The sequence below is a fragment of the Falco rusticolus genome, chromosome 9 (assembly GCF_015220075.1).
Source record: "Falco rusticolus isolate bFalRus1 chromosome 9, bFalRus1.pri, whole genome shotgun sequence".
Classification (NCBI taxonomy): Eukaryota; Metazoa; Chordata; class Aves; order Falconiformes; family Falconidae; genus Falco; species Falco rusticolus.
Window position 1 is genome coordinate 44912520 of NC_051195.1, and position 26804 is coordinate 44939323.

The 26804-nt window shown below is 47.6% G+C and overlaps 1 protein-coding gene across 6 annotated transcripts in view; it reads right to left on the reverse strand.

The window, feature by feature from the left end:
- Window positions 1-26595, reverse strand: part of NSMF (NMDA receptor synaptonuclear signaling and neuronal migration factor) — a 52832-nt gene extending 26237 nt beyond the window's left edge. For 3 of the 6 annotated variants that reach the window (XM_037400606.1, XM_037400611.1, XM_037400610.1), the window contains exons 1-4: window positions 26278-26594; window positions 16908-16969; window positions 5415-5894; window positions 943-1018 (exon numbers count right to left, since the gene is read on the reverse strand). In XM_037400606.1, the coding sequence (XP_037256503.1) occupies window positions 943-1018; window positions 5415-5894; window positions 16908-16969; window positions 26278-26384 (725 nt within the window). In that variant the 5' untranslated portion in view covers window positions 26385-26594. Of the gene's footprint in view, window positions 1-942; window positions 1019-5414; window positions 5895-16907; window positions 16970-26277 lie in introns of all 6 variants that reach the window. The other 3 variants (XM_037400608.1, XM_037400607.1, XM_037400609.1) reach the window with 2 other exon arrangements.
- Between the last annotated feature and the right edge of the window lie 209 nt (window positions 26596-26804).

Sequence of the window (26804 nt, forward strand, 5' to 3'; positions counted from 1 at the left end):
GTCTGATCCAGTCTGGGTTATCCCCAGATCAACAATCAGCCTCTTTTTAAGGATTTGGCAAGGGAAAGGTGTGAGGGAAAGAAGAAATGGCAGAGAAATAGATTACAAAAAGAACACCAGATTAGACAAGGAGAAATAAAGAGAGCACTAGAGGTGAGGGTGACACAGACATTGGAAGAAGGACACAGGAAAAAAGTTGACAAGGCTGGAGAGGGGCCTTAGAAGGCAGAATAGTGTCTCCTTTCCCTCATTGCTTGCCTTGGCTTTCTAGCCAGGTAGGAAATACTTGAAATTAGGAGGGCAGCACTTCTGACAAGCTGGGTACGACTTGGAAATGAGGCTTCCCTTATTCTCTTCAGTCCTTCAAGAACTGCCTCCTCCCAACACACAACAACCAGAGGCACAAAACCTGTGTGGAGTGTGGAGGGAAAGGCTGCTCCTAACTCAGATCTGTTCGCACTTTGCAGAGATTTTATTGACACCTTCTTGAAAAGACCAGGCCAGCACAGAAGCTGTAGGACTAAGTCTCATCATAGAGAGATGCACTCTGGAGTGACAGATGCAGGGCAAACCTGGAATAACGTTCCCTTGGGGCAGTGGCTGCAGCAGAAGCAAGTGGTGGAAGGTCTCAGCTGGTGCTCCTGCAGGACCCTCACTCTGCGGAGGCAGCCAGGGACAGGGCACAGTGCCAGAGAGAAAATAGTGGAAGCAGAGAAGAGCTGGGTAGCCCAAGGAGTTAAAGAAGGTAAAACCAAACAAGTGGGCGTAGTAGGAAAGAGAACCAATAAGCACAAAAGTAAGAGACAAGGTTCTCTCTCTCACCCTCAGACTGTGGTGCCAAACGTACAACTCAGTTGCTCCAGGCTCTCAGATACAGCTTTGAGTGGGTCGTGAACTTTAAGATACACAATAAAAGCTACAGCAGTGGTTTTTACAACTTACGCTTGCATAGTTGTAGTAGCAGTTTGAAAACTGAAGAGGTTCTCTTTTGGGAACCAGGTTCGTATGGGGACATCATCTGGAAGAGAGAGAGCAGAACCTGAGAATCCAGCGGGCAGAGACATCGTTCATACAGCAAGACTTCCCAAGCTTCTCCTACTGCTTCAGCATCCTGTCCTGTACTAAACAGGATAGTCTCATCCTCATATATATGCACACTACCACTGAGTATTTTGTAAATTTGTGCTAAGCCTGTCTATCAGGCTACTAAACGAAGAATGAAAGCTCTATCCTAAGCGTGGAAGATTAGTATAATCCAGGAATTACAGAAGAGACATTTGAACAAGAAAAAAAACCAACAGGGGAACAAACCATTTTTCATTAAAAGCATTCTCCAGGCTCCGCATTTTCCTTAGTACCATTAATTTGAAATATCCCATTCATCCAGTTCTTTCTGATACAGCCTCCCATGGAAAAAAAAAAAGCATTCACCTTCCTCTCTTCAGAACCATAAGCCTGAGATATACTCTCTTTTTCTGCCACTGAAGTTTCAGTAAACCCCTCACACACCTGCTCCTGATGACCTTCATGAGTTTTTCTGGTTTTAGAAGTCACACTGCACATCAGCTATGCGATCTGCAGATAACTCTGTGCTTATCTGGTCACCTGTGTTTAAGTCATTAATAATCTGGCATTGTCAAGAGCTTTTCTTTTTAATTCACTTTCATTGGCCAAAACCCAATCAAACCCTGTATGCCTACTGCAGACATAATTACTACAGACAAGATATCTTACCAAATGTTTTGTACAGATCGTAACATACTACAGCCTGCTGTTCCCTGAAAAGAGGCTGCAATTACAGATGCAAAAAAAGAGCTAAATGCAACTGGGGAGGCCTCCTTTGAAGCAAAGCTTCCAAGAAATCATACAGAAAGCTGTAACAGACACTCCTTCTCAGCTAACAGTTTATGTCAAGCCTTGTATAAAGGCACCCTGAGGAAATATATATATGTGCAATGAAAAATGCATTCCAGTATGCTAAATACTTATTATGAAGTTCCTATGTCTGCTCTCCTCCAAAAAACAGATAGAGAAGAAACGTAAACCAGCTCAGACTGTAAATGAATTACTTGTTGGAAGTCTCGAACCCAAGCAGTGAAGGAGGAGAAGTTGTACAAATTCCTTTTTAGGCAACAATTTTGTACAGACTTCTCTGGGACTACTCATCTCAAAGGACTGACAATCTCTTAATATATTTCACAGCTTTAAGCCACTAGCTTTGATTCAAAGCAGAGCTTATGAACAAGAGCTAATATCCTTATGAGGTTTTGCCTGGACAATTGCTGGAAGCCTCTCCCCTTTTTCTGGTAAGACAGGAGTCAACACGGGAACGACAGCACTCCCCTACCCACAGCAATCAATGGAGAATAAAGGATTTGGGATCCTTCAGAAGTGCCTCTTTACCAGCCAGAGGTAGAACAGCAGCAGAGAAGCACAAAGCTGGGTACTAGGGAACACAGCTGAGCTCCAAAGCTCACCCACCTAATTAAAATGCAGATTATGAGTATGGCTATTTTGCTTCCAGGAGCAGGCAGCACCTTGCGTTTTGGCCAGGCAGAACACCTTGTTCTCCTTTCTTGTTACCATCAATTGTGATGAAGTAGTCACAGAATCGTGGGCCTGGGAAAGCCTGCAGGACCTCCACCACCACATCTGGCATCTCCAGCCACTTGCCAGGCTGCATTCAAATCTCAGCACCTCTGTCCATGAGTGGATGCGTTTGTATCAGATGCTGGGAGCAGCACGGGAGATGACAGCTTGTGCTTCTCTGGAATGGTGTTAGGCATCATAAACCCAGCATAAAAATCCATATTAAATTATGCCAATCTGGCCTAACTGCCACGAGTGTTGGTTTGCAGCAATAACGTATCACGTAAATCCAACCAGAGAAAGCAGTGCTGTAAAGTGAACCTCTGGGGAAATTAGTCTCTCTCCCTTGCCTCCATCCATCTCCACTAGCCAGGCATGAAGGACATACCAAGAAATACTTCTTGCAATTTGAAACAGGTGTGCCATTCAGTTATCTTTTTTTTCATTGAGTAACAATGCTTGGATAGAGAGTGCAAACGAGACCAAGCTGAGAAGACTTCCATTCCATGATGCCAGTGCTGGGATGGGATTTGGTCTCAGAGGCGCTGCGCTGCACGTGCAGCCACATGTGCAAACACTCAGAAGCTTGAGACAAGCACTGAGGGTAGCTGCTGCTTGTACAAAACATGAAATAGCCATGGAGGCATCCCCAGGTTCAGCACCATCCACTTCATTCCCATTTAAGTAACTACTCTGATATTTTTTGGAAAGGCAAATCTCCATTTCACATTGATAACTGGCCCTAACAAATATTGCTGCCTAGTTGAAAATACATATTATAAATCTCAAGGCCCAAACAGAAAACGTCATCTCTCTACAGCGTTTGCTAGGACATGTTTTGCAGCAAAGAGAGGCATTCAGCTCCAGCTATGAGGAGTTAAACTCTTCCATTAGTGATCCAGAGCTTTCCTTTGGTTCTGCATCAAGCAACCTGCTTCAGTCCCACAGCGCATAGTACAATTCTAGTTTGTTCAGGTGTGCTGGTTTTGGCTAGGATAGAGTTAATTTTCTTCGTAGCAGCTAGTATGGGCTGTGTGTTGGATTTGTGCTGGAAACAGTGCTGATAACCCAGGGATGTTTTAGTTCCTGCTCAGCAGTGCTGACACAGAGTCAAGTCCTCACACTGCCCTGCCAGCGAGCAGACTGGGGACACAAGGAGTTGGGAGGGGACACAGCTGACCAAAGGGATATTCCATACCATATGGGATATCAATATCATTTATTAGTTGCTGGCTGGGGTTAAACCACAATGTCGGGAAAGCTTTCAACATAAATCCATCAGCACTAGGACGGGAAGTCTTCACTTTCTTAATCCAGTACATGTCACGAGGCTGCAACCGATGCAACACAGCACCCTCATCTCCAGAAGACCAAGCCCCTGGGGTCATGAACTCCTCTCCTGAAACGGCTCTTTTTCTACCCTCACACAATTTTTCTGGCTGTGTCATCATATGCAGAGCCATCTTAACAGGTAAAACACATATGATCACAAAACCATAAAAGGTTTCCATACAGAAAAATTCTTCTCATTCCTTTTCTGGCACTTAAGCAATACAAATCTAAACTTGCACATGTACTATCTGATGTGAACCCCCAAAATCACAGGGAACAAACAGAAGAATAATGCTTAAAAACTATGCACAGGAGTTAGTGGGACTGTAAGCGTTCTGCACATTTGATAATCCGTTCTTTATTATTATTATTATTCAGTATTAGGTCATTTACTAATTTAGTCACATAACTTCAAGCATCTAGGTATGAAAACATGGTCCAGAACCCCAACTTTCAGGGATTTTACCTGCAGTAAATATCACTATGATATTTACTAGAAAACTATGAACCCAGGAAAGATGTATACAATTTGATCTCCACATCACATTATACTAAATTTCTTTTCAAGGAGAAAACCTTGATCTTTCCTGGCTGGACACTCTGCTCTAAAAGCGTTGATGTGTGTTTACAAAAAAAAAAAATAATCAGACAAATTAGGTCAGACTCTTTGCCAGCCATATATAGAGCTGACAGGCAAAGATGGACTGTGTACTACCTTATAATTCAAAGCGCATAGATTGTGACATATATTTGATTAATGGCTAAATTTTTATGACAATCAGAGATTTTTTAAAGGTAATTGAATAACTGTAAGTGCTATTCCCTGAGAACATTAGGCAAATGGATAGTGAGTGCGGAAGAAAGCCCAATATTGTGTTATTTGCTAGTATTTGTGGAAAGCTCTTGAGGTGGCACTACATGAGGGACCCTGCTAAACTGCTTCCAGCCACACAGACAAGCATTCTGGGGACGCACTAAAGCAAAGCACACGGTACCTGAGCTGAGGTTCCTGCTGGGCACCCTGGCATGTTCATAAAGATGTCACCTGCCTCAGCCCCAGAATGAGGCAGAGGAGAGAGGATCCTGCTCTGAACTGCCTCCTGGATGAGCATAAAGATAGGTGCTTTGACACAGGCCCTCCTCTCTTGCTCTTCCGTCAACAAAAAGGAGCCCACAGAGGTCACCCTCACTAAGCCAGGTGAAACTGTCATGAAAACCACCCAGCTGCTGCCTACAAGCTAGAAGCAGAAACAACGGAGCTTGGATGAGCTGGCCTCAAACTGAGCTCAGCCTATTTCAGACTCCTCCTTCCATAACCCCTCTCCATGAATGCTGGTGCAAGGTACCACAAGATGCCAAAGGGGAAACGAAGGGCCCAACTCGAGGCACATCACAATGAAACCTCCATGCTGAGAAGAGACGGGTGTCACTCTTCACCCCTGTGTCTGAGTCCCTTTGCATCCTTCCAGCACCCAGCACTCACCCTTACTTACCAGACACTCGATCGACACTATACATCCTCTCCAGCCTTTTTCTGTGCCACCCAGTCTCGCCAGATTGCTGCTGCTCCAGGTCAAAGGAATGCTGGGAAGGGGCAGCCAGCCGGGTGCAGTTTGGGCACTCCTTGGAGCCCTGCCGGCTGCCTGGCCAGCCCTTACAATGCCTGCTAATGCCGTGAGAGCTGCCAGCGCTGTGCACTTGGTGGCCATGGTGGCATTCCTCTTGGGCAGCCCCCTTCATCACCACCAGTTCCATACTTTCATTCTCATGGTCCGACAGCATCGGCCTCTCGCCGGAGATCGTGTAGACTCGTGGCTTCGGTCCCTCGCTTGGCATTTTCTCTGCCTGCTCCTCGGAGAAGCTCCTCTCAAACTTGCCGTCTGAGATGACAGAGAGCCTGCGCTTGTTCTGTGCTGCCTGCTGCATCTCAGGGGAGTCCTCCTGTCCGATGTAGGAATCTGCCAACAGGTGATCTGAAACAAATGGTACACCTTCCTTAAAGCCAAAGCACTCCAGACACTGACAAATTCAGGAGGCTCCTTGTTACTGCTGCAGAAAGGGGAAGGGGGAGATATAGTAGCTTCCCCAGGAACCTTTTCAGATAAATGCACGCCTGTAGCCTTCTAAACCTCCAGAGCTGGTACTGAAACGAGGCATTTCTCACATATACACCCAACATTTTAAGCATGCACGGCCACCAAACAAGGCTAGAAGCAAATGCAGGTCACTGCACAGTCTGAAAATCCTTACATGCAAAATAGCCCTTGTCCAGCTGTGCAGTCCTGTCTGCTTCAGCGGGTTTAGTCACGTAAGGGCTACTCAGCTGGTGTTAATGTTCGCAGGACAAGGACCAGCACCAAATTCTCTACGAAGTAACAAACCAAGTGTTTTGTGCACCAAGCTATTATTTTTTAGAACTAAGGGAAAGGTGCAAACCACCAGGGTTTGGTCCCTTTCCCCCGATTTTCTGCCAACTGGTTTGACATGAAAGAAATGCAAAAAGACTTCAGCTGACAGCTGCAACACAGCATTCTGCTCTCTGCAGCACCCCTGGTTAGCAGCCTCATCGTGCGTGCAGATGGCGACCGCACAGCCGGCGGAAGCTGTCCTGAAGAAAAATACAACCGCTCCCTTTGTGGGGTAGGAAGATCAAAAGGAGAGAGACCCATGAGTGCAACTATCTTTGGAGCCCACACACTGGATGAAGTGCCAGGAAATTTCAGCATTTCCATGGCAATTCCATGCATGAACCCAACAATAGCTCCCACCCACCCGCTAATCCTTTTTTTCAAGTGGCTGTTAATTACCTCTTACACTTCCCTTCAGATGGGAAGCGGCTAGGGGACCGTTAAAAAGGCTCAGCGGGGAATGCATTATTCATGTGACCACTAACATCACCCCCCCCCCCCCAATAAAATCATTCATGTCCAGCACAGACAGCAGCATTTTAAAGAGGGAGAAAGCAAACCCAAAGCTTTACTTCATTAGATATTTAATGAACATCTTTCCTTTAGCTACTGAGATATGACCTGGAAGAACTTGGTAACAATCTGAGGCTTGGCTACCTTGTAGCGATGAAGGAGGAAGAGACCTAGCTCAAGACAAGCCTGATGTTGTATGTGTGCAGTGTGGACCTTTCACTGCTGCCACATTCTGCTTCCTATGAAGTGCTCTCATGCCCCTCCAAAAAGAGCCCTCCCAAGCTAAACACAAATACTTTCAGCTTTTGAATCTGAAGCCCACCTGGATCGTGCTTATGTTGCCCTGGGGCTCTCCCCCTGCTCTGTTTGCAACCGAGACTGAACTGAGCTGGTACTGGTACAGTGTGTCACCCTTACCTCATTTTTCTGCTTGAGGTACAACTTCCTCCAGCACCACTAAGGAGATAAATATGTCTCTGGCCACTCTGCTCAAGAAGTGACTGTCAGGGCCATTCAGGTTGACACAGCTCAGGTTCATTGCATTTGTCTCCTTGTGAGACTCACGGTCTCCAGATACTGTAGCTGGCAGCTGGTGAGCTCAAGGAGTCTCACGCAGGAGGTGCCGCTCGTAGAAGGGCTAAAGAAAGAGCTATGCCTCTTGAATCTACAACCAATGCTGTCTTTCCAGACTTCACGTGAAGTCCAAAACACATGCCTAGGTGTGGTGAGGAGTCACGCACCTCAATGATATTGCCCAGGCAAAATACAAAAGGCAGGCAGTGGTCCGCTTCACCGATGGTCTCCTGCACTGAGACAGCATGGACATCTGCACCTCCTCCAGGAGGAGAGCCTGACGGACAAGGGCCACCACTAGAACAACTGCAAGCTATTCAAGTGGAAGAAGCTACTCTACCAGATGTCGTTTAACAGCTGGTCCACTGAATCCTGCCAGCTGCAGGATAGTGTCATGGACCAACCACTGCAGAAAGTGTTTAAAAGGATCCAAAGTCTCTCCAGCCACCTGTTACCCCTCAAGAGGCAGCAGGCCACCACATCTGTTCTCCAGCAACTCAGACCCTCTCCAGTTCCAAGACTAACTGTGCTCCAGAGAGGGCATGTCTTGGGAAAACACCACCAAATGACTCTTCAAGATCTGCCAAGACCTGTACTGGCAAACAGTGCCAAACACACCATTTTTTAAATTAAAAACAAAGGCCAGTTTTAAGTACTCATCTCAACTTGTCAAACTTACTAATCTGTGTGGGCACAATCACGCTACATATTTCTTAAGACACCACAAAATAGTGGCTGACAGCTGCCCCTGTTCCTCCTCAAATGAATACATCTATGGAAGATGTATAGCCTCATTAGAGCAAGCACACAGGATTGTGCACCTTTACTCATGCACTGACAGCACCGCAATTCAAGAGATCCGGGAATGTCTGAACTCTGGTATCTGTGGGTAAATGGAAAAATGAAGTGCCCAAAGTATAGTATATATGAAAATGCTGATGATCACAAGTGCAGAGAGACCAAACCCAATCTCTGTTTTATAAGCATTGAGGTCTGTTCAGCCCCATAAAATTTACAGACATGTAAGTGGGATATGACTGGTTTCAAGAAAGAGTCAATTTTTTACTGAAATCATGACAGGGTTACAATTCTTGACCAGATACATCTGACATAAACTACTTCTCTGATCTAGCATGCAAAACATGAAGATAATCCTTTCTTCCTACCTTACTTGTCCCTTACTCAAGATGCTTTCACTTGTACTTATCAAAGAGTTTTCACAGTCTACACTACAAATGGAATGAGAAGCTTTATTCAAGACTTTTAGTTAATAAACAGTTTATCTACAGAAAAAAAAATAGTATGGGAGGAAGAGAGATTCAAACATCCATCATAATAAGTTACTGGCTTCTGAAATCAAATCTGCACCATTTCAGGGAGCAAGTCTGCACTAGCTTTCACACACACATGCATTCACATACACCAGCAGCCCCCGATACATTACCAGTGACTGGTTCCCTTGTCTGCGCTTGCAGTGAACTGGGCTGAGGTGCCAAAAGCGCTGCACCTGCTTCCACTATGGCATTTTAGGTTAAGAGTTTGCTTCTGCTAGGAAAGAAGTCAAGCTGGTCCAGAAATCAATGCTGAACTAAATCTGAGCCACAGGGCTGTCTGGTGAAGAGAACTGAGGAACAGTAACAGGGGACTTCAGCAATAACTGGAATTGCCTTCCAAAAGTCAGCTGAAGCAGACTGCTGTTAACACCCTCTGCCTGGTTACTGCTGCTCCGTTTCATTTCATTTTCACATTGCTCTTGCCACCTCTCCCACAACCAGCTGCTCCATCAAAGTGCCACGCCAGCCCAGGGCAGCGTGACTCTGGAAGCCTGGCACAGCACCCTCCTCCCCAGCCTCTCCGATGAAGCTGACCTGGTAACAACTCTGCTCTCCCACTTGCTTTCATCAGCAACACCTCTGTCTCACACAGCTGCAAAGCTACCCTGGAGCAGACAAATCAGGCTCCTCAAATTGATTTATTTTCATCTAGATTTGTGCTCTATCTGGATTTATTGTGCCTGAGGTACTTAACAGCAAGATGAAGGGAAGAGAACCATCCTGCTTGATCTGTAGATCATGTGTCTATTGATGACAGAAACGTCCAAATTGTATTTTCATCACTTCCCTTCTACCTGGGCTAAGTCTAACAGCCTGTCCAGAGCCTGGGGGCTTGACAGTCCAGTCCCAAGGGCCAGTCCACTTCTCGCCTGCCTTGTAATTTACTTGAACACATGTTTCTGACTTCACCTGCTCCCCTCTGGTACTTTCTTTCCATGAAGCACTGCCCAACACAGTCATTAGGGCATTTGTATTACCAAAGACACGACCATGACAGCAGTGATAATCTGTACTGGTTAATTTGCGATATCTTGGGAAAGAGAGAGTCCACATTCTTGGATGTACTTACAGTACATCCTTTCTCATTCAGTAACACTAACTTAAGCACTCGCTCTGACCCAGGTGACTAACCATGAAAGGACTTTTACATTTTCTTTCACTGTCACAATGTTCCCTGAGAAGAGGCAACATGCTGGGATAAGGCTCAGCTGACTGATGCCCATTCACAACAGCGGAGGGACTCAGCGAGCCAGACTCATATCTGATGCAGACTGCCTTGTAACCCCAGGGGATGAGAAATTTATAAATCAAGGCAGAATATAGCCGTAAGGCAGACACAAACTTAAAAAAAAAAAAAAAAGTCCCAGATTTATTACCGTATTTAGCAGCTAAACTGATGATTAAAGCACCTTAGATTTAAAACCTTAGCTCCAGCATCAGAAGCAAAGTGGCAAAGGGGAATCCAGATTAACCCTATTAAAAAACCATCTGTCATCTCAGAAAAATAAATTTCAGAGAAACAGTTCTCTGTTCCCTGCTCCACCTCAGCTGGACCTCTCTGGACCTGATGTTTATGGTATCAACTTTAAATGAAAGAACCATCTCAGCCACTGAAGAATGGAAATATTTAAGGTTTCCAGTATATGGACTTGCAGCATTGTTTGTAGTAGCAGGAATGAAGTTAATGCTTTTTTTTCATTTTACACCAGTAAGAGTCCAGGTGATACCCTCAATGAGGCAAGCAGATGGGTGCATTGGTTGGAGGGCATTGCAAAAACAGAAACATCTTTTCAAACAGCACAGCTGAGTAGTTTCTTTTGCAATTTCAGACCTCCCACATGCCTGCCACTGCCCCTCAGGTGTGCTGAGAAGCTGTCAGGTCCTGTGCTCCTCTGCCTCCTCTCTGAGTGTGCGCTGGAGCCGTAACGCAGAGCTCCCTACCACGTCAGCTCTGTCCTCCCCAGTGCAAAGTGACCCTGCGAGCACAGGGCTCCTGCTCCAGCCGACCTTGCTGGTCTGCAGGGTTGAAACGTAGTCAAGAAATAGGCATGGTAAAAACCAGGAAATCTGTTCAAAATACTGAAGCATGAGGCAGGGATCTAAAAATGGAGATAAAACAATGAAAAAAGGTCACAGTGGTATTTCAGCCATGCAGTAGCTTCAGAGTCAACTGAGCGGGTGACATGCAATGTTCACTATGGGATTACCCGAAGCCTGATCAAGCCAGCCCTGCCGTGACTTTATCAGGCATGCTGACCGTACTGCTCCTGAGGAAGGAACGTCACACGCTTCTCTGCAAAGCCATAGAGAAAAGGCAAGGGCCGCTTCAGTAAAGGAGCTGCCCTGGGAAAACCGAAGGTCACAAGTATGACAAAACGGTTCCAATTAGACTTTTGCAGTGGAATAGGCCTAGAAAACAAACAAACTGAAGACACTGTTGATATTGTGCCTCATAGAAGAGTAACCTTTTAGTCTGGCCTGTAAAATTAATGAGAATAGATGAAATTGCTACTGTGAGACATGACCCAACGGAGCAAATGCCAGCTCTACCACTGGCCTTCGCATTTCCACGGTAGCACTGTGACCTATGTTTTTATTCACTTTATAAGCAAACAGCATATTCCATAGCAAGTTTTAGGGTACACCCACACCACACTTGTGATGGCCGGTCCTGGAAGCACCTTGAAACCCTCTGAGATGAGATTTCACATCCCTGCTCTGCCCTCAATTCAGGCTGTCTATAACCCCCTCCAGAGCACAGGCTCTTTCTCTGAGGGCCACCTCCATTGCTCAAGGTCAGCCACCCCACATCAGTATAGGGACACACCAAGAGCCAGGCCAGATGCACTGCTGGGGACTGTCCTTGGGACAGGGTACACATCCTCTAGAGAAAAAGGCAGACTTGGTGCTTAACCTGTATCAGGCTCCACTGGCAGCTCCAAGTCTGAACACTGGCAAATTGAAGGTTCCTCTTAGAGTACTGCATAGCTGCAGCCTTACTTCATGGCTCCATAAAAAGCATGGCCTACAGGTCACTTGCTTGGCCTGAAGCACTTGCAAAACCTCATGGTGGAGTTTCTCCAGCCCCTTGCCAGCTCCTGGCAGAGTCAGGAACCTCCTCCGTTGCATGGCTGCTGCCCCCAACATGCACTCACACCCCCTCTTCTGAAGTGGCAGAAGCCCAGGGTGCAAACACAAGCAGTTGCTTTGGTGTAGTCTCTGCATGTGCTGCAGTTGTGGCACAGCAGCCTTGGCAAACACATTTTTCTCCTGCCACCTTCACCCATTGCTATTTGGCTTGGGGGAGCTCACAGGAGCTCTCTTGTCCTTAGACTTGCTCAGTGTTTTTACTGATGGCTGAAACATCATGCAAAAATGAAGAAAAGAAGCAAAAATGAGTTTGTACTCCTGCAAACCATCAGAAAAGCCATGCTATTCTTGCAAAAACTACAGTGAATTTGGGTCGAGACTTGCTAGGCAGCTCTGGCCCATGGCCCGTTGTCTCTGCAGCACCAAGCACACCTTATAGTCGCTAGGATCTTTCCCTCTCTCTTTGCTTCCAGAGCTTTTTACACACAGCTTGCCCAGAGCAGCCAGCCTGCAGTGGGCAGACCAGCACTGCATCCTACAGCAACAGCCCTCGCACTTCAGCAGCAGTAGCTGCCCTCCAAATAACCCAGCCAAGCAAAATAGAAACTGCATGATAAAAATGTACCAGGAAAAAACCCAGCACAGCTCCCTTCCTTTCCTCAGCAAAGGATCCTTGTGTCTGAATCCCATCTCACCAGGATGCATCGCTGCTTCCCCAGACAGGAGGAAGTTTCTCAAATGCTCTGCTTGCCATCTCTTAATTTCTCTGCCCCACACCTTGGGTATTTTTTTCCTCTCACAGTTCCAGTACATGAAGATAAAGAAATCTGAAGCAGTATCTCAGTGTGAGGCCTCTAACAGCTAAGCTGGGAGAAAGGGACTCTGGAAATGTCCAAAACTCCTTATCCCATGAGCTCTGGTGAGACTACGAGTCATTATTTCTTCTGTTTTGCTCTCCGCAGCCTTTTTACACTTCCCTTCCACAACATCTCAATCCTTTTCTCTGTCTTTCTTCTACGTTTGTCCCAAGGGACACCCACTCCTACACTAAAACCATGCCACAGACAAGATGGGAAGTCTTTGGAAGGTACCAGAAAGCTACAAGAGTCAGCAAGGACTCTGGCAACAGCCTTGCAGTCAGAATGAATGCCGAACATGGGAGAATGCTCTTTTTGGGAGCCTTCCCAGACCTTCAGCCTGGATTAATAAGCCAGCAATGAACAGAGGCAGGAAGGGAGCAGGAGGTGCATTACCACCTCAGCACCAGCTCCCTTAACAGATCCATGTTGCCAGCTGCAGCCGAGTCCAACCCTCCTTTTTTTCTAATTCCTCAGAATATTTTAACAATCAGGAGAAAAACCCATGAGTGATCCCAAAGGGAGAATTCCTTCATCCTCTACCAGCACTCATACCCCAACACCAGGCAGCTGCGCTGTTCCAAAAGAGAAGCAAAGAGAATAAAATCTGTACAGCCATCATCCCTGCCATAACCTCACAGAACATGGTCAGTACACTCTGAGCCTAGCAATAGAGGAGAGGTAAATGTACCACCCCAGTCACCTGGGAAAACCTCCTCCAGAATCAAAGGCAGCATTGAAAAGTTGCACAGGGACAATCATACAATATGTCTGAATCATGAAGTTCTCAGGCTTCATATCAGGAAGAATCAGAAGTTGTAACCAATAACAAATACTCTCCCTTGCTTTTTTCTCGCTACATGTACACCCTGCAGTCCTCTTTACCTCCTGCTGATGTTCAATTCCATACCTACCGCCCTAGCGAAGGAAGTGGTGCATGGACAGACTGCAATTTTATTGAAAACAAAAGGTAAAAAAAGTCTTGCAAATAACTCATCTCTCATTAAAATGCTCAGACATGGCAGCTGGCCCACCCTGCTGATATATAATCCCTCTGTAGTTCTTCATTACCACTCCCCAGTTTCTCAGAGACATTCTGCTACACACATACACACAATCTCTCCAGAGAAGCCATGAGAAAGACTCTGGGGTATAAAAGTTACCACCAGAGAATAAGCTCTTTGATCAGCTGTGGAATGTGAAGAGGTGGGATGCAAAAGCTGTTATAACATCTCCTTTCCTTGGAGTCAAGGGACTCTAAAGATAAAAAAAGTCAAACCAAAATAGATGACCCTCAGTGAGCAAAGTGCAGCAGAAATGGAGTAAATTGGGGTAGTCTCTGCACACTTGGCGTCTCCATCCAGATGATGGGTCTCCTGCATCTGCCTGGGGAGTTACAGAGCTCCAACCTTCTGCTGAAGAATTGAATTAGCAGGTAAAGCAGCAAAAGAACTGGCATCCCAAAGATTCATTTTCTGCAGGAGGATCTTCTTCTGCAGGGAGAGAGGACAGTTCTAGCTCCTGGACTGCAGAAGAGGAGGAATCTGCCCTTTCTTCCTCATTTAGTCCCCAGATGGCTCTGCCACCTTCCTGCTCCTCAAAGACCACAACCCTTTTCCTTCACTACATTCATCAATGACTTTAAACCTTTCTTAAACATCTTTTTTTTCCCCCTCAACTATAAACTAATGAAGTCGGGGCTTGCCTCCTTCCATTTACATTTAGGCTAGAGCCTTAATCCTGTCTGCAGCCTGACGGCAGCGCAGGGAGCATCCATGTATATAGCTGGGGTTATTACAGCAGAAAGGAGGCCTCTTCCACCAGGTAAAGACACTCACGGTGAAAGCCATCAACGCATGCAAGTAGGAATTGAACTACAGGATACTGGTGGGCTTGTACAGCCTTGTACTGTCTCTCGCTGCTCCCTTCAGCCAAGATGATGAGTTGGAGCAGTTTCAGGTACTTCTATATATGTGCTACATCTTCAACTCACACAGAAAAGTCTCTTCCTTTTTTTCATTGGAGTCACTGGATGAAAGCTTATCTACAGCTTAAGCGCCCTGCTGAGCCAAATGTAAAGCATTCAGAAACTTGCAAAAGCGATGCTGAGATACACAGAATTTCTTCAGGAAGAAAAGTAGATTTCCCTGTTATTGGGCTACTGGGACAAACAGAAGGGAGCCAAATTTTCCACTCTCAACATTTTTATAGGACAGCAACCTTCCTACTATGGCTATTTATAAAGACATGTTACACGCTGTGTTAAATTACACACTGCAGAATTCCAAAAGATGACTTAAAAAATGATGATTCTTCTTTTTCCTCCTCTATAAACATTTAGAGCAATTAGGGAATTTTATTTATTTCCAAGTCAATACTTAAGGATCCCATAGGGATTGTGGCATTTCCATGTGTACGTCTTGCTACTTGATTCTTATCTCTGGCAACTAAATTCACTTTGATTCAAATACGCTCTCAGGCCTGACACACCAAGGGGGCAGTGGGTATGAGAAGGCTTCCCCAGAGAGCTTATGGATATGTTACAAGCACAGAGAGGGCTTAAGCACTGGTCTGGAGAGACTGACAGCGGTGCATTATCCCAGAGTCACACCAGCTCCATTTCTGTATTCTCCTTACGTACACTCAGAGAGGAATGAGCAACTAGAAGCACCTATGAGACGGAGTAGAACAACAGCTTGCTAAGTGCACATCAGAGGGGCTCCTACTCCTTGGCTTTGACCAGGGTTCCCCAGGTCTCAGGCATCTGCACAGCTCTGCAATTTCCCCTGATCTCCATCAGAGATTCTCTGTCTGTCCTCAGTGTGACCCCACAGGTACTACAAGGGTACTACAAAGTGAGCAGGAGACAAGACTTCTCCCTGTTGGAAACTGGGGTGGGGGACTGCAGAAAAGGACCAGCAAAGACTCCAGCTGACAGAAGCAGCTGCAAAAATGGCCACGATAAAGGATGTTTTTGCCAATCTGTGAAGCCTCCTCAGACCTGCCCAGCCTGTCTTGGCACTCTCTACCCAACCCTTTCCTCCCCTCTGCCTCACAGACAATTCATCTCATGCATTAAACCCCTGCCTATTTCTGCCTTTCCCTTCCTACCACCACAGGTTGTTCTTAGACCAAATATTTTAAGTAATGTGTCGCTGGAGTCTCTCATGCCTGAAAATATATCAAAGAAAACTGCAGTACATTGTTTTAAAGCCCCCTTCATTCACAAAGGTAGCACAATTCAACTAAGGACAACTTGAAGGTCATTAGAACAGATCCCAGAAAAAAAGGCAGGGACTCATTCAGCTGGCTGCCAAAGACTAGTGTGATTGGGCTTGTTTTTAGCAAGAGGCATTTCCTACCTGTCGAGGTTTAAACACACACACTTAAGAGTTCACTTAAAATGATAACATCACTCTATATTACGCTCTATTTAAGAGCTTCACCCCCCTGCAAAACAGTTCAATGCCACAGAATAATCTGCTGCTTGTTCACATGGGATTTTCCACAGGATCGTCCATAGGTTTTGTAGTAGATTTATTGTCTGAAAAATGTTTTCCTTTCTCACAGAGGAGAGACAACCCTGTTAGAAGGCAGGTGAGTTTCTCTTGTGCTCTCTTGCCCGTCAAACAGAACTCATCATAAGCCAACAGGGACAATACCTGCATCTAAAAACTTAACACATTAGGTAGCACGTGCTGGTGTCCTCAACTAGAGAAGGCAGATCTCATTTTAACCCCTGTGGAAGCAAACTCTGGGAATAAATCCAGATATTACCTTTGCCAGCAAAGACAGATTGCTGCACATACACTAAACACGTCAGTTAACACACTGTAACTCACCTTTTTTTTTATTCCCCCGTGAAAGCAAGAGCTAGGAGTGACAAATCAGTGCAGAAGCCTTGTGCAGTGCACTCTTTCACTTCCCAGCTGAAACTTCTTCCAAGGACATCAGCTCTAGGGGTGAATTTATGACAAGACACTTGTCCACTAAAACTAACTTGTCCCCACAGCCCACCCAACCCCTAAGTCACCAAACTGCCTTTTCTCCTCAAAGGCTTCACAGATCTAGAGAGTGGCTCCTCCTGCCTCTTTGCTGCTGAGGTCTCACACTAACCCTTTTTGATAAATAAATACACTTTCATTTTAAGTCCTGTTGATAAATGGGTACATGCACATATAGATATAAACAAGGCACGTCAATTCTCTTACCTGAGCCGTTTCTACCTTCGGGATGGTTTTGTGAAAGATATTCTCCAAAAGCCCTTGCCGCTCTGCATATCCAAGCACCACAGAAGGCAGCAAAGGAGAGAAAGAAAGAAACGGGTAATGGTTAAAGGCCAAGGAAAGAAGGAAGAGTTAAATATCAATATACTGCTGTCTTCCTGCAGCTGCCCTTTCCTCAGCTTCATGTGACACCAATTTAAACACGCTGCAATAGCAGTGGGGGCTTCCTGGTTAACATAGCTCAGTTTTCCTCTGGCCAAAGTAGAAATTTGTTGTTGGATTTTTTTTTGAAAAACTGAAAGTTGGATTACAAGCCCAAGACTATTTTAGTCTTTAGCTTCTCTGTTAAAACCGAAAAAAACCTGAAAGGCACCTGCATTAAACTTGGCATCGTTTCTGTGATGCACATAGGAACTGGATCACTGTCCCTAACCACCCTAAATTAAAGCTCTTCCAGTAGCCCAGGGAAGAAGGTGCCTCCACCCTAGTCCCAACCATGAGCCCAGCCTTCTACTCTGGTTCTGAATGCTCCCACCTGTGAGCTATCACAGCTTAGACATTAACCGTAACACACATTTTACCTACCTTGACCCTAAGTTCTCAAGCACCAACTGTGTCAGTATTTGGACTACCGGACAACCTTATTTGAGAGACCCCCACAACACCCCACAAAAGCATCTCCTGGTTCTCTGATGGATTCAGGTCCTGTGGGTGACTGAGATTTTACTGAAATATATTAAGCATCAACCAGGCGGGGTGAGCTCAACCCTTATCACACATCAAGGCGTACATAAGGGAGCAAACCTATGAATATTCCAACCAGGGAAAAGCTTTCTGCTGCAACCCACACAGGGAAGGAATCCTTGGTCAAGGCATGCATTCCCTGGTATACAGTAAATACAATCCCCAGTCTCCTATTGCCAGGACACTTGTAACATTGTGCTGTTCTTGCTCTCCTGTACCCAACAGACCTGTGACTCAAGAGAGCTAACACCAGCTCTTCCCTGCCATCCATTTCCCCCAGGTTTGTAAAACAATCCCCCCAAGACCTGCAGCATCACAATCAGGCTGATATTTGCCAATGGACTGTCCAGGGTGGGGGCTCGCAAACAGTGAGATGAAACAGCCACCCACCTCCTTGGCAAGCAGAGCCAACAAAACCCATCAGCCAAGCACACTCAGCTTGCAAGCACACCAGCATCTCCTGGGGGAGGAGACGAAGACTTGCTGCAACAGGGAAGACTCTCCACACCAAGGCATCACGCCTACCGTCCTCCTCCTTCAGAGGGCCTCAAACTCAGAACATTCCTCTCCAGTTCAAGCTGCCACAAAAGGCTACTCTCACAACAGTCATTAAACTTCTAAGTGGAAAATGGCTTTTACCTCCAAAAGAACCTTCTGCCTTGTTACCCCATGCAGCAGCATGTCCCAGCTTGTGCAAGCCAGGATTCTCCTGCCCTGCTTTTACATACCTCCTCCCAAAGGGGAAAAGAGTAACAAAGCTACAACGTACCTCCCAGAGCGACTAGAACTGGAAGGAGTGGGAAGTCCACTTGTCATCCACAGCCAGAAACCGAGGATCAATATGAACAATGAAGAAAGAGTAATTTAATCTCCCTGAGACTAAATTTCAGCACAGCCAAATGCAAAATACTTTGAAGCAGCACAGCTGGAGCTGCACAAGAAGCAAGGTTTAACCTTCTGTGTCATTACACGCTAACATACAGTGCTGACGTTTTTTCTGTTCCCAGGTTCTTGCCTATCTAGTACCTGGCTGTACCTTTAGACACCAGTCTGGGGTGGCAGCTGCTCAAACTGTCTTCCTTAATGCCTAAGCACTGCCAGAGATGCTCTTGTAGAGGCTGTCACATGGGGGAGTTGTACAGTTAGCAGGCAAGCCCCACCACGAGAACAAAGGGATGACCATCATGGATCACCCATACAGGAGGACAAGCACCTCATGGGTGTTCCTTTCACCCACTAACTCTCTGTGTGGGCAAAAAGCAGGACTTGGTCCTGGGGTAATGCACAAATGTCAAGTTGGGAGCTGGTGTGTGGCAACCAGGGAAGTGGCTGAGTCACCATCCCTGCAGGTATTTAAAAGAGGTGGCTTAGTGGTGGACTTGGCAGTATTAGGTTTATGGTTGGACTTGACGATCTTAAGGGTCTTTTCCAACCTAAATGATTCTATGATTCCAAAATCAGGTTATACATCTGCAAGAGCACTCCTGAGCTACTCCTGCACTCCATCTTCGAAGTGGTTAAGGCTCAGCCAAAGCCACGGTGAATCTCACGTAGCACTGGCCACAGTCCTGCTTTAAGCAGATGGTTGGGCTCAAGACTTCCACAATCTCTTCCACTAAGACTACGGGGACCCCCAGGTTTCCCATGGAAATGTCTGTCCTTGCAGGCATCATCAACAGTTACACTTGGGAAAGACTCTGAAGCTTCTCTTGTGCACCAGCAGTCATTCCATTTAGACAAAATAACCATGAGCAAGTTCTCAGGTAAATTATCAGTGAAAGAACATGGTGACTGCTGGGGTTTAACCCCAGCTAGCAACTAAGCACCACGCAGCACTCACTCCCTTCCCCCCTGCTCCCAGTGGGATGGGGAGGAGAATCAGAAAAAGGTAAAACTTGGGGGTTGAGATAAGAACAGTTTAATATGAAGTAAAATATAATAATAACGGTAATGAAAAGGGAAAAGAGAGAGAGGATTAAAACCCAAAGACCCCAAGTGACACACAATACAACTGCCGATGCCCAACCGGTCCCCCAGCAGCGATCGGTGGCCCCCGGCCAGCTCCCCCCAGTCTCTGTACGGAGCATGAGGGCCTGTGGTATGGAATAGCCCTGTGGCTAGTTCGGGTGAGCTGTCCTGGCTCTGCTCCCTCCCGGCTCCTTGTGCCCCTCCTCACTGGCAGAGATGGGAAACGGAGAAGTCCTTGGCTCAGGGTGAGCACGACTTCGCAACAACTAAACAATCGCTGTGGTATCAACGCTGTTCTCGCGCTAAATCCTAAGCGCAGCACTGTACCAGCTACTGGGGAGAACATTAACTCTATCCCAGCCAAAACCAGGACAGTGATTTACGTAAGAAATGACGAAATATGATGATAAGATTTAGTCTGTAACTAGTTTAAAAACTCCAAAAGCACGTCAGTTCATCTGTCATTCTCCTTGTTCACCTATCTGCCAATGCCCAAAGCTGATTTGTCTGCCTTAAAATCTGAACCAATGCTTCACCCTTAGCTTGCAAGCCACAGGCTCAAAAAATTAGTTACCACGCACTTCCTAAGACCCAAAGTGCAAATGGCTAACATGGAGCCAGAGAGAAGCACTGCCACCCTCCATCCCACCTTGTTGCACAGCGAAAATAGTGTCACTCAGAGCAAGAGCTCAAGTTTAAAGGTGCTGCAGTGTCTCTAACCTCGTTTCCCCACGCTGATGAGGTAGGAGGGTAAAATCCCAGGTGCCACAGCTCCTAGAGAACAGGCCATGCCCAGACCTCTCCTTGCAGATCAGAAGCACAGCTGAGGAGCACAGAGCTACTCAGAAATGCTGCTGTCCAGCCCAGGCTGAACCTGCAGTTCTGTCACTACCATTCCACTTCCACCGCTCTCAGAGCAAACGAATGTAGACGCTTGATCACAGTTATCTAGTGACAACTAACAAGGCAATGATGCCTGCACAGTACAATGTGCAACGGGGGTTTTCCAGCCAATTACACTGCAAACTTCAGACTAATTTTTTTGCCCATTATCTCAGTGGTTCCCTTCTACATTCCTGCTTCCCAAGTGCCATCGGCTTCTCCTTGGCTGTGCCTCAGCAGATCTCCCACAGATGTCTGCATGTGCCCTTTGCCAAGGGGACTCTGCTGGCCATGCCATCTCCTTATGCCTAGTCTGCCCTTGCCAAGCCTTTTGTGTTCCTTCTCTGCCCTCACTGTGCTCACAGTCACCCCACTCTACCAGCATCTGCCCATATCGTTAACACGCCATTTACCCCCCGTCCCTCACTACCCACCAACTTGATCAAAATAAAGTCAGAGCAAAATTCAAGCTCCCATTCTTCTTTATTTCTTTTATCAACACACTGTATTAATACATATCACACAATCGTACTTTTCTCCCAGCTCAGTTTTGCCTCCGCTATCACAGCCAACGTAGGACAAGTCCATCAAGCCGCCCGACAGCACTGGACAGAAAACCCTTCAGCTGGGCCCAGGGCAGGGACACCTCAGGATAAGTTAACTGGCAAGAGATGAAAAATAAAACCTGTTTCACGTAACTGAGATGAAGTACAAGGTGCCTTACAGATACACTGGCCGATGAGCTACAACCCTGCGAGTATGACACTGCAAAAGCTGCATACAAATGAGCAGGTAGTACTGAAAGGTAATCAGCTGAAGACATGACAAGTTTAGCCCTGACTCATCTAGAGAGAGGTTTTCATTTTACGGCAGATCAGATCTGCATGTTACACAGTCAGTACAGCCTGATTTAATCAAAGGACATCAACCAGGGACCACAGCCTTAGCATGCTCTGTTACTGAGTCTAACCAGTAAAGACAAGACTGCCATTGCCTCAGAGAAAACACCACCATCTTCTCCAGCTTCTTCTCCATCAGAATGGCTTCAGGAGTGTGGAGGGTGGGATGGGGTAGCGCAACACAGGCAGTAAAGGCAGCTGCCCTTCGGAGGGCATTTTTCACAACTCACTATGCATTAGATGTCAAAGCTGGACTCGGGTCTGGAAGAGAAACTCACTGAGATATTGTGAAGAAGCATAGACAATCTAGACATACATTTGCTCGAAGCAGGAAAGCCGCCAAATAACAAAGATCTGAATTACAACATGATGAGCATGGAATAGCCTTCACATCTCTGAAACAATCGCATCAACAGGATAAAAGGGGCCTTGATGCATACTAGCAGCTAAAAGAAATTGATGCACACAAATTTATCCAAGCCAAACTGACAATGAACTCAGTGAAGAACTGTGTATTGAAACATTCAGAGATACATGAAAGACCTGAGATAACTCCACTTAGAGCACAGCCACAAGCTAAGCAAAACCTGGACTATTCAGGAGCATTACATGGAAAAATAAAGAACACCCACCACCTTCTCATGTTCCTTCAGAAGTAATGCCCAGAGGAGTTGCAGCACGAATCTGTTGTGACAGCATCTGACAGAGCTGCATCTCAGGAAAACAGGAGAGAAGAGACCTCCTGCATCATCAGGACCTACGTCCTCCTACAGCAGCAATCCTGCTCTTGTCACTAAGTGGAGAGCGGAACACCACCAGCATACCCACAGTTAACAGCTCAGTCATTAAAGACTGTTGACACCTACGTTATTTAAACCTAATAGTAACAATACACTGACAAAAATTAGTTTTCTGAAATACCTATGCAGGGAGATGGTAGCTGGAAAATTTTAATTTAAAATTTTAAATTCTCACTCTCAAGAAAGGAAAATTGGATGTCAGCAATGGATCGTAAAGTCAAAGACCCCACAGCCTTAGAAGGATTTATAGTCACAAAGCTTGAACAGGAGAAGAGAGAACAGAGCAGTAAGAAGTTAAAAGAACAAGGTAATCAAAGCATGGGAGTTCATACCACCCACAAGAAAATTCACAAACGGAAAAAAGGAATCTAGACTCCATGAAGAACCCCAAGCTAAGCCAAAAATTGCTCACGCAGCAAGAAACCTGGGATACGGAACGCATTCAAGTACCTCAGCATTTTGTCAGTGAAAGATTTATCCTTTTGCAGCAACTAACACTTTGTGGCCCTGCTTTAACCCACTCTCTAGCCATCTCTAGGCAGTACAGACAGAGTGAAAGCAAATTTTTATCTCTGTGGGATATCTTACTAGATGCCAAAGTCCTGAAATTGGGTAAGATGAACCACACCCTCAACTCAAATATTTCTTGTGCTAACCACAGCAAGGAGAGATGGTTCTGGAACACCCAGCGGAAGTCTCACGTCTGTTTGCGTGCACTCTCACAGGCTCCCAAAGAGAAGCTGTAGGCCAGAGTAATACAATGCAGAGCTGCAAGAACAGACTTAGTTTATTGCCACATTCAGGGTGCCAGCATTGTTCTGTAGGCGTCAAAGCAGCACGGACAGAGAGAGCACATTTCTAAAGGCTTTGGTTCATCTATGCCCTTGAAAGTGTGCTAATGAAGCCAAGGAGCATGTGTCAGACACCACGCAGGGACCCTGAAAAGAACCTGCACAAGCCCAAACCGCAGCAGCCTGGGAGCTGTCAGCGGAGGGGCAGCACCAAGGTCATGACTCAAGGACAACTGCGTCATCCCTGCCTTCAGCACTTGTGCCCCAGGAGCTGCAAGGCAAAAAAAGCACACATAGGAAGGAAACACAGTATGACAGTGAGATCTCGCATACAAGCGCTCCAGATGTGATCAATGCAACAGCACCAAGCCACCGTTACTTCCCAGGTGCTGTACACAGAATCGGTGCACAGTTCACTGCAACTCCCTCAGGAGAAGACAGGATTATAGAGACCAAAGTTGGCAGCGTAGCTCAACGATGCTAGCACAAAGCAACCACGCCGTTACTTTGTAAGAAGCTACTTAAAAGACCTAGCACACAACAAACTGCATGGAGCTTAATTAATTCTCCTGGGACAGGAGAGTCCCCCGAGTCGCTCTGCAGAGATTCTAATTTAAGAATCTACGGAGCTTGCACCTTCTGCTTAAATCACATTACTCACAACAGCAAACAAATGATGCTCCCTGCTCAGTAAGACAGCCAAATGCACACACACACTCCAGCCACACATAATAAACATCTATCAGTGGCCACTCGGACTTGCAGCGAATTTCAGGAGAACGTTTTTCTCTCTAAAAGAAAAGTCAGGGCAAATATAAAGAGCACAGAGCTCAGAAGGCGCAGAGAAACAATCCCAGGGCATCTCCTGCAGCATGAGGACAGGATCCCACAGCCACCTACAAGAAAGCGCAGGGAACCTGATCATTGCAGCAGTGCTACCCACACGGGTGATCCATGTCCCCAACCTTTTTGGGAAGGACAGAATAGACTGCCTTTGTAGCCTTACCTACTGTCCTGCAGAGTCCTCGGGGTAGATAAGGAAGATAAGGACAGAGGGATACATGGAAGACCCAGGGCAGGAGCAGAGAAGCTGCATGTGATGTGCTCTGGGACACCAGGAGGGAACCTTTCAGCAAGTGGGTCATCACCACTGTAGAAATTCTAAGGCTGGCAGAGACCACACGAGGCAGGGACCGAGATGTGCCTGGAGCAGCAGGGTGGAGGCACACTGGCAGCGTTTGTCCCCACCAGTACCTTCTCCACACAAAGTGGTAATGCAGGGAGCTCCTCTACAAGTTCTCTGCCATCCCCAACAGCATTTCTAGCATTGATTAGGCATTTCTAGCGCAGGGCACGAACAGGGGGACACATAAGAGCACCTGTCCTGTGCCACAGTCTACGTGACCAGACACTCCGCAAGGGCTCCGCATTCCCCAGCCCAAGTCCACTCAGCTAACTCTTCTGGTCAAACCACCACAACTCATACCACTGAGAGACACCTCAGAGCTCCCGTGTAACAGTAGCGGCAGCTTGTCCGTAGCTACAGCAGGTATGTAGCAAACCAGAACCCCAGAGACACATCCTGGACTCTACACAATTGATAACTACCCATCTGCCCATCCTGGTGTAGGCTAACAAGTCACTGCATTCAAAACATGTTAGTCGCTCCTCCACACCCACACTACCATTTGAAATCTTACCGATTACCGAGTATGTTGTTTGTGTGACTGGCTGTCTAAACCTACTCCCAGAACCCCATTACTACAGTTATGGTGCATTTTGTGTCATTTCTGTACATCCACCTGGCTGACATCTGCCAAAAAGAATCCCATCTCCAGATCTTTTAAAGCCATTGAAAGCACTCATGTTCTTGCTACTGGTTATGAACAGGGTGCATCATAACAGAAAAAGTTCCAGGCTCTGCCCAAACAGCTTTTTCCAGAGGCACTCCAGACTTTGAAGGATGGATTTCTTTACAATGCAAACAGTAATATATAGACATCTTTGGATCTCTTCACCTCAAGCCATAAGACTATCTTTCCTCCAAGCACTGTAGAGATGCCATAATGCTGAGTTACAGAGAGGTGACTGAGATCTCTCAGCAGCACAGATCAAGTCCTACACATGACTCCGGGTTATTCTAATGCGATTTTGCCTAACACAAAGGAGGTGTTATATAATGCAGCTGAAAAGTTTATTTATTCCCATTTTTTTCAGCAGCAAAGAGCTAATCTAGATGTAGCAGAGACACCGGCAGACCTACCCCCTTTGCACAGCTCTGCTGTAGGAGCAGCTAAAAAGCTGCGGCAGTGCCTCCAAATAGTCACCAGACGATGGTCGTGACACTTGCACTGCAGCGTGGGAGAAGGGTCGTTTCCATCTCTCTGGGCAAAGGGCTCATCTGCGATAGCTTTGTAAACCTAAGTACAATCAAGCAGCAAACACATATCTAGGATCTCCCATGTTTGATGCTCAAGAGCAGAAGGACCAGGCAGCAAGTGCAACGCTATGCTGTAGGGCAAGCAATATAAAAATGTAACACATTTATAGAAATGTTAGGGGCACATTATAGGCACAATATAGAACCCAAATCTTTTAACTGGTCAATGTAGCAGCTTGGGATGCTGCCAGAAAGGGCAGATGTGGTGGGTCCTGGTTTTCACACCGTGGGTTTTCCATTCAAAGGCGCGAGACCCCTGGACGAACGCCGTTGACTTTGCCCTCGGACACGCAGATGGCATTTCAGCTGACGAGAAACTCCTGAGCAAACTGAACGCGCTTCCAATTCCCAAATACGAAGCAGACCCTGCCCTGCCGGGTGCGCTCCTAACCGGCTCCCTGCCTACCCACCGACCGAAACCCGCGGCGGCTGCTGCCCGGGCCGGCAGCAAGACCGGGGACCCCTCTGGAGCCACAGCCCCGCTGCGAGGGGCTGCGGGGGGCGCAGGGTCTCCCACAGCCGCCTGCAAGCAGGTGCCCGCTTCTGGGGGGCACGGCGGCAGCCAGCGAGGGGGCTCACCGGCCAGGGTCCCGCCAGGCTCCCCCAGCCCAGGCTGCCAGCCCCGAGCCCCGGGGGGCGCGCACCCTGCCCCATGGCCCCGCACAGCCGCCGCGCCGGCCCCGGGGGACGAGCCCCGCGGTCGTGGCCACAACCGGCCGCCCGGGCTCGCCCTCAGGGGCCGGGGGCCTTCCCCCTCGCCGAGCACGGCCGGGGGCGGGCGGCGGCCCGGCCCCCCCTGAGGCACCGCCCGCCCGCGCCCTCGGCGCCCACCTCACTTTGGCCGCCACCGACGACATGGCCTCGTTCCTCAGCGTCTTCCTTTTGGACACGGCTGTGCCCATATTCGCGCGGGGGGGAGCCGCCGGGGGAGCGCTCATCGCACGACCCCGCGGCTGCCCATGCCGCGGTGGGGCCGGGTGCCGGTGCACGCCGCCGCCCCTCGCTGCCGCGCTCCCTCAGCGCCCCGCCATGCCGCGCTGCCCCCGGCGAGTGCGGCGCCCGGCCGCGGCCGCTGCCTCCTCATTGACTGCGGCAGGAGGGAGGGCCCGGGCGCGGCCCGCCGCCCAGGAAGCGCCGCTATATTTGGCCGGCGGCTCCCTCCTCCGCCTCCGCCTCCTCCCGGCTGACATCATGGAGGGCCGGCCGGGAGGGGGGCGCCGGCCCCGCCTGAGGCGGCTGCCTGGGCCCGGCGTGCCCGGGGGAGGGTGGCTGCCCTCCCGCTCCCGCCGCGGGTTATGCCCACCCCTGAGGTAAACGCCCGGCCGCCTGTGCCGGCGGCGAGGGCAGGACCAGGTGGG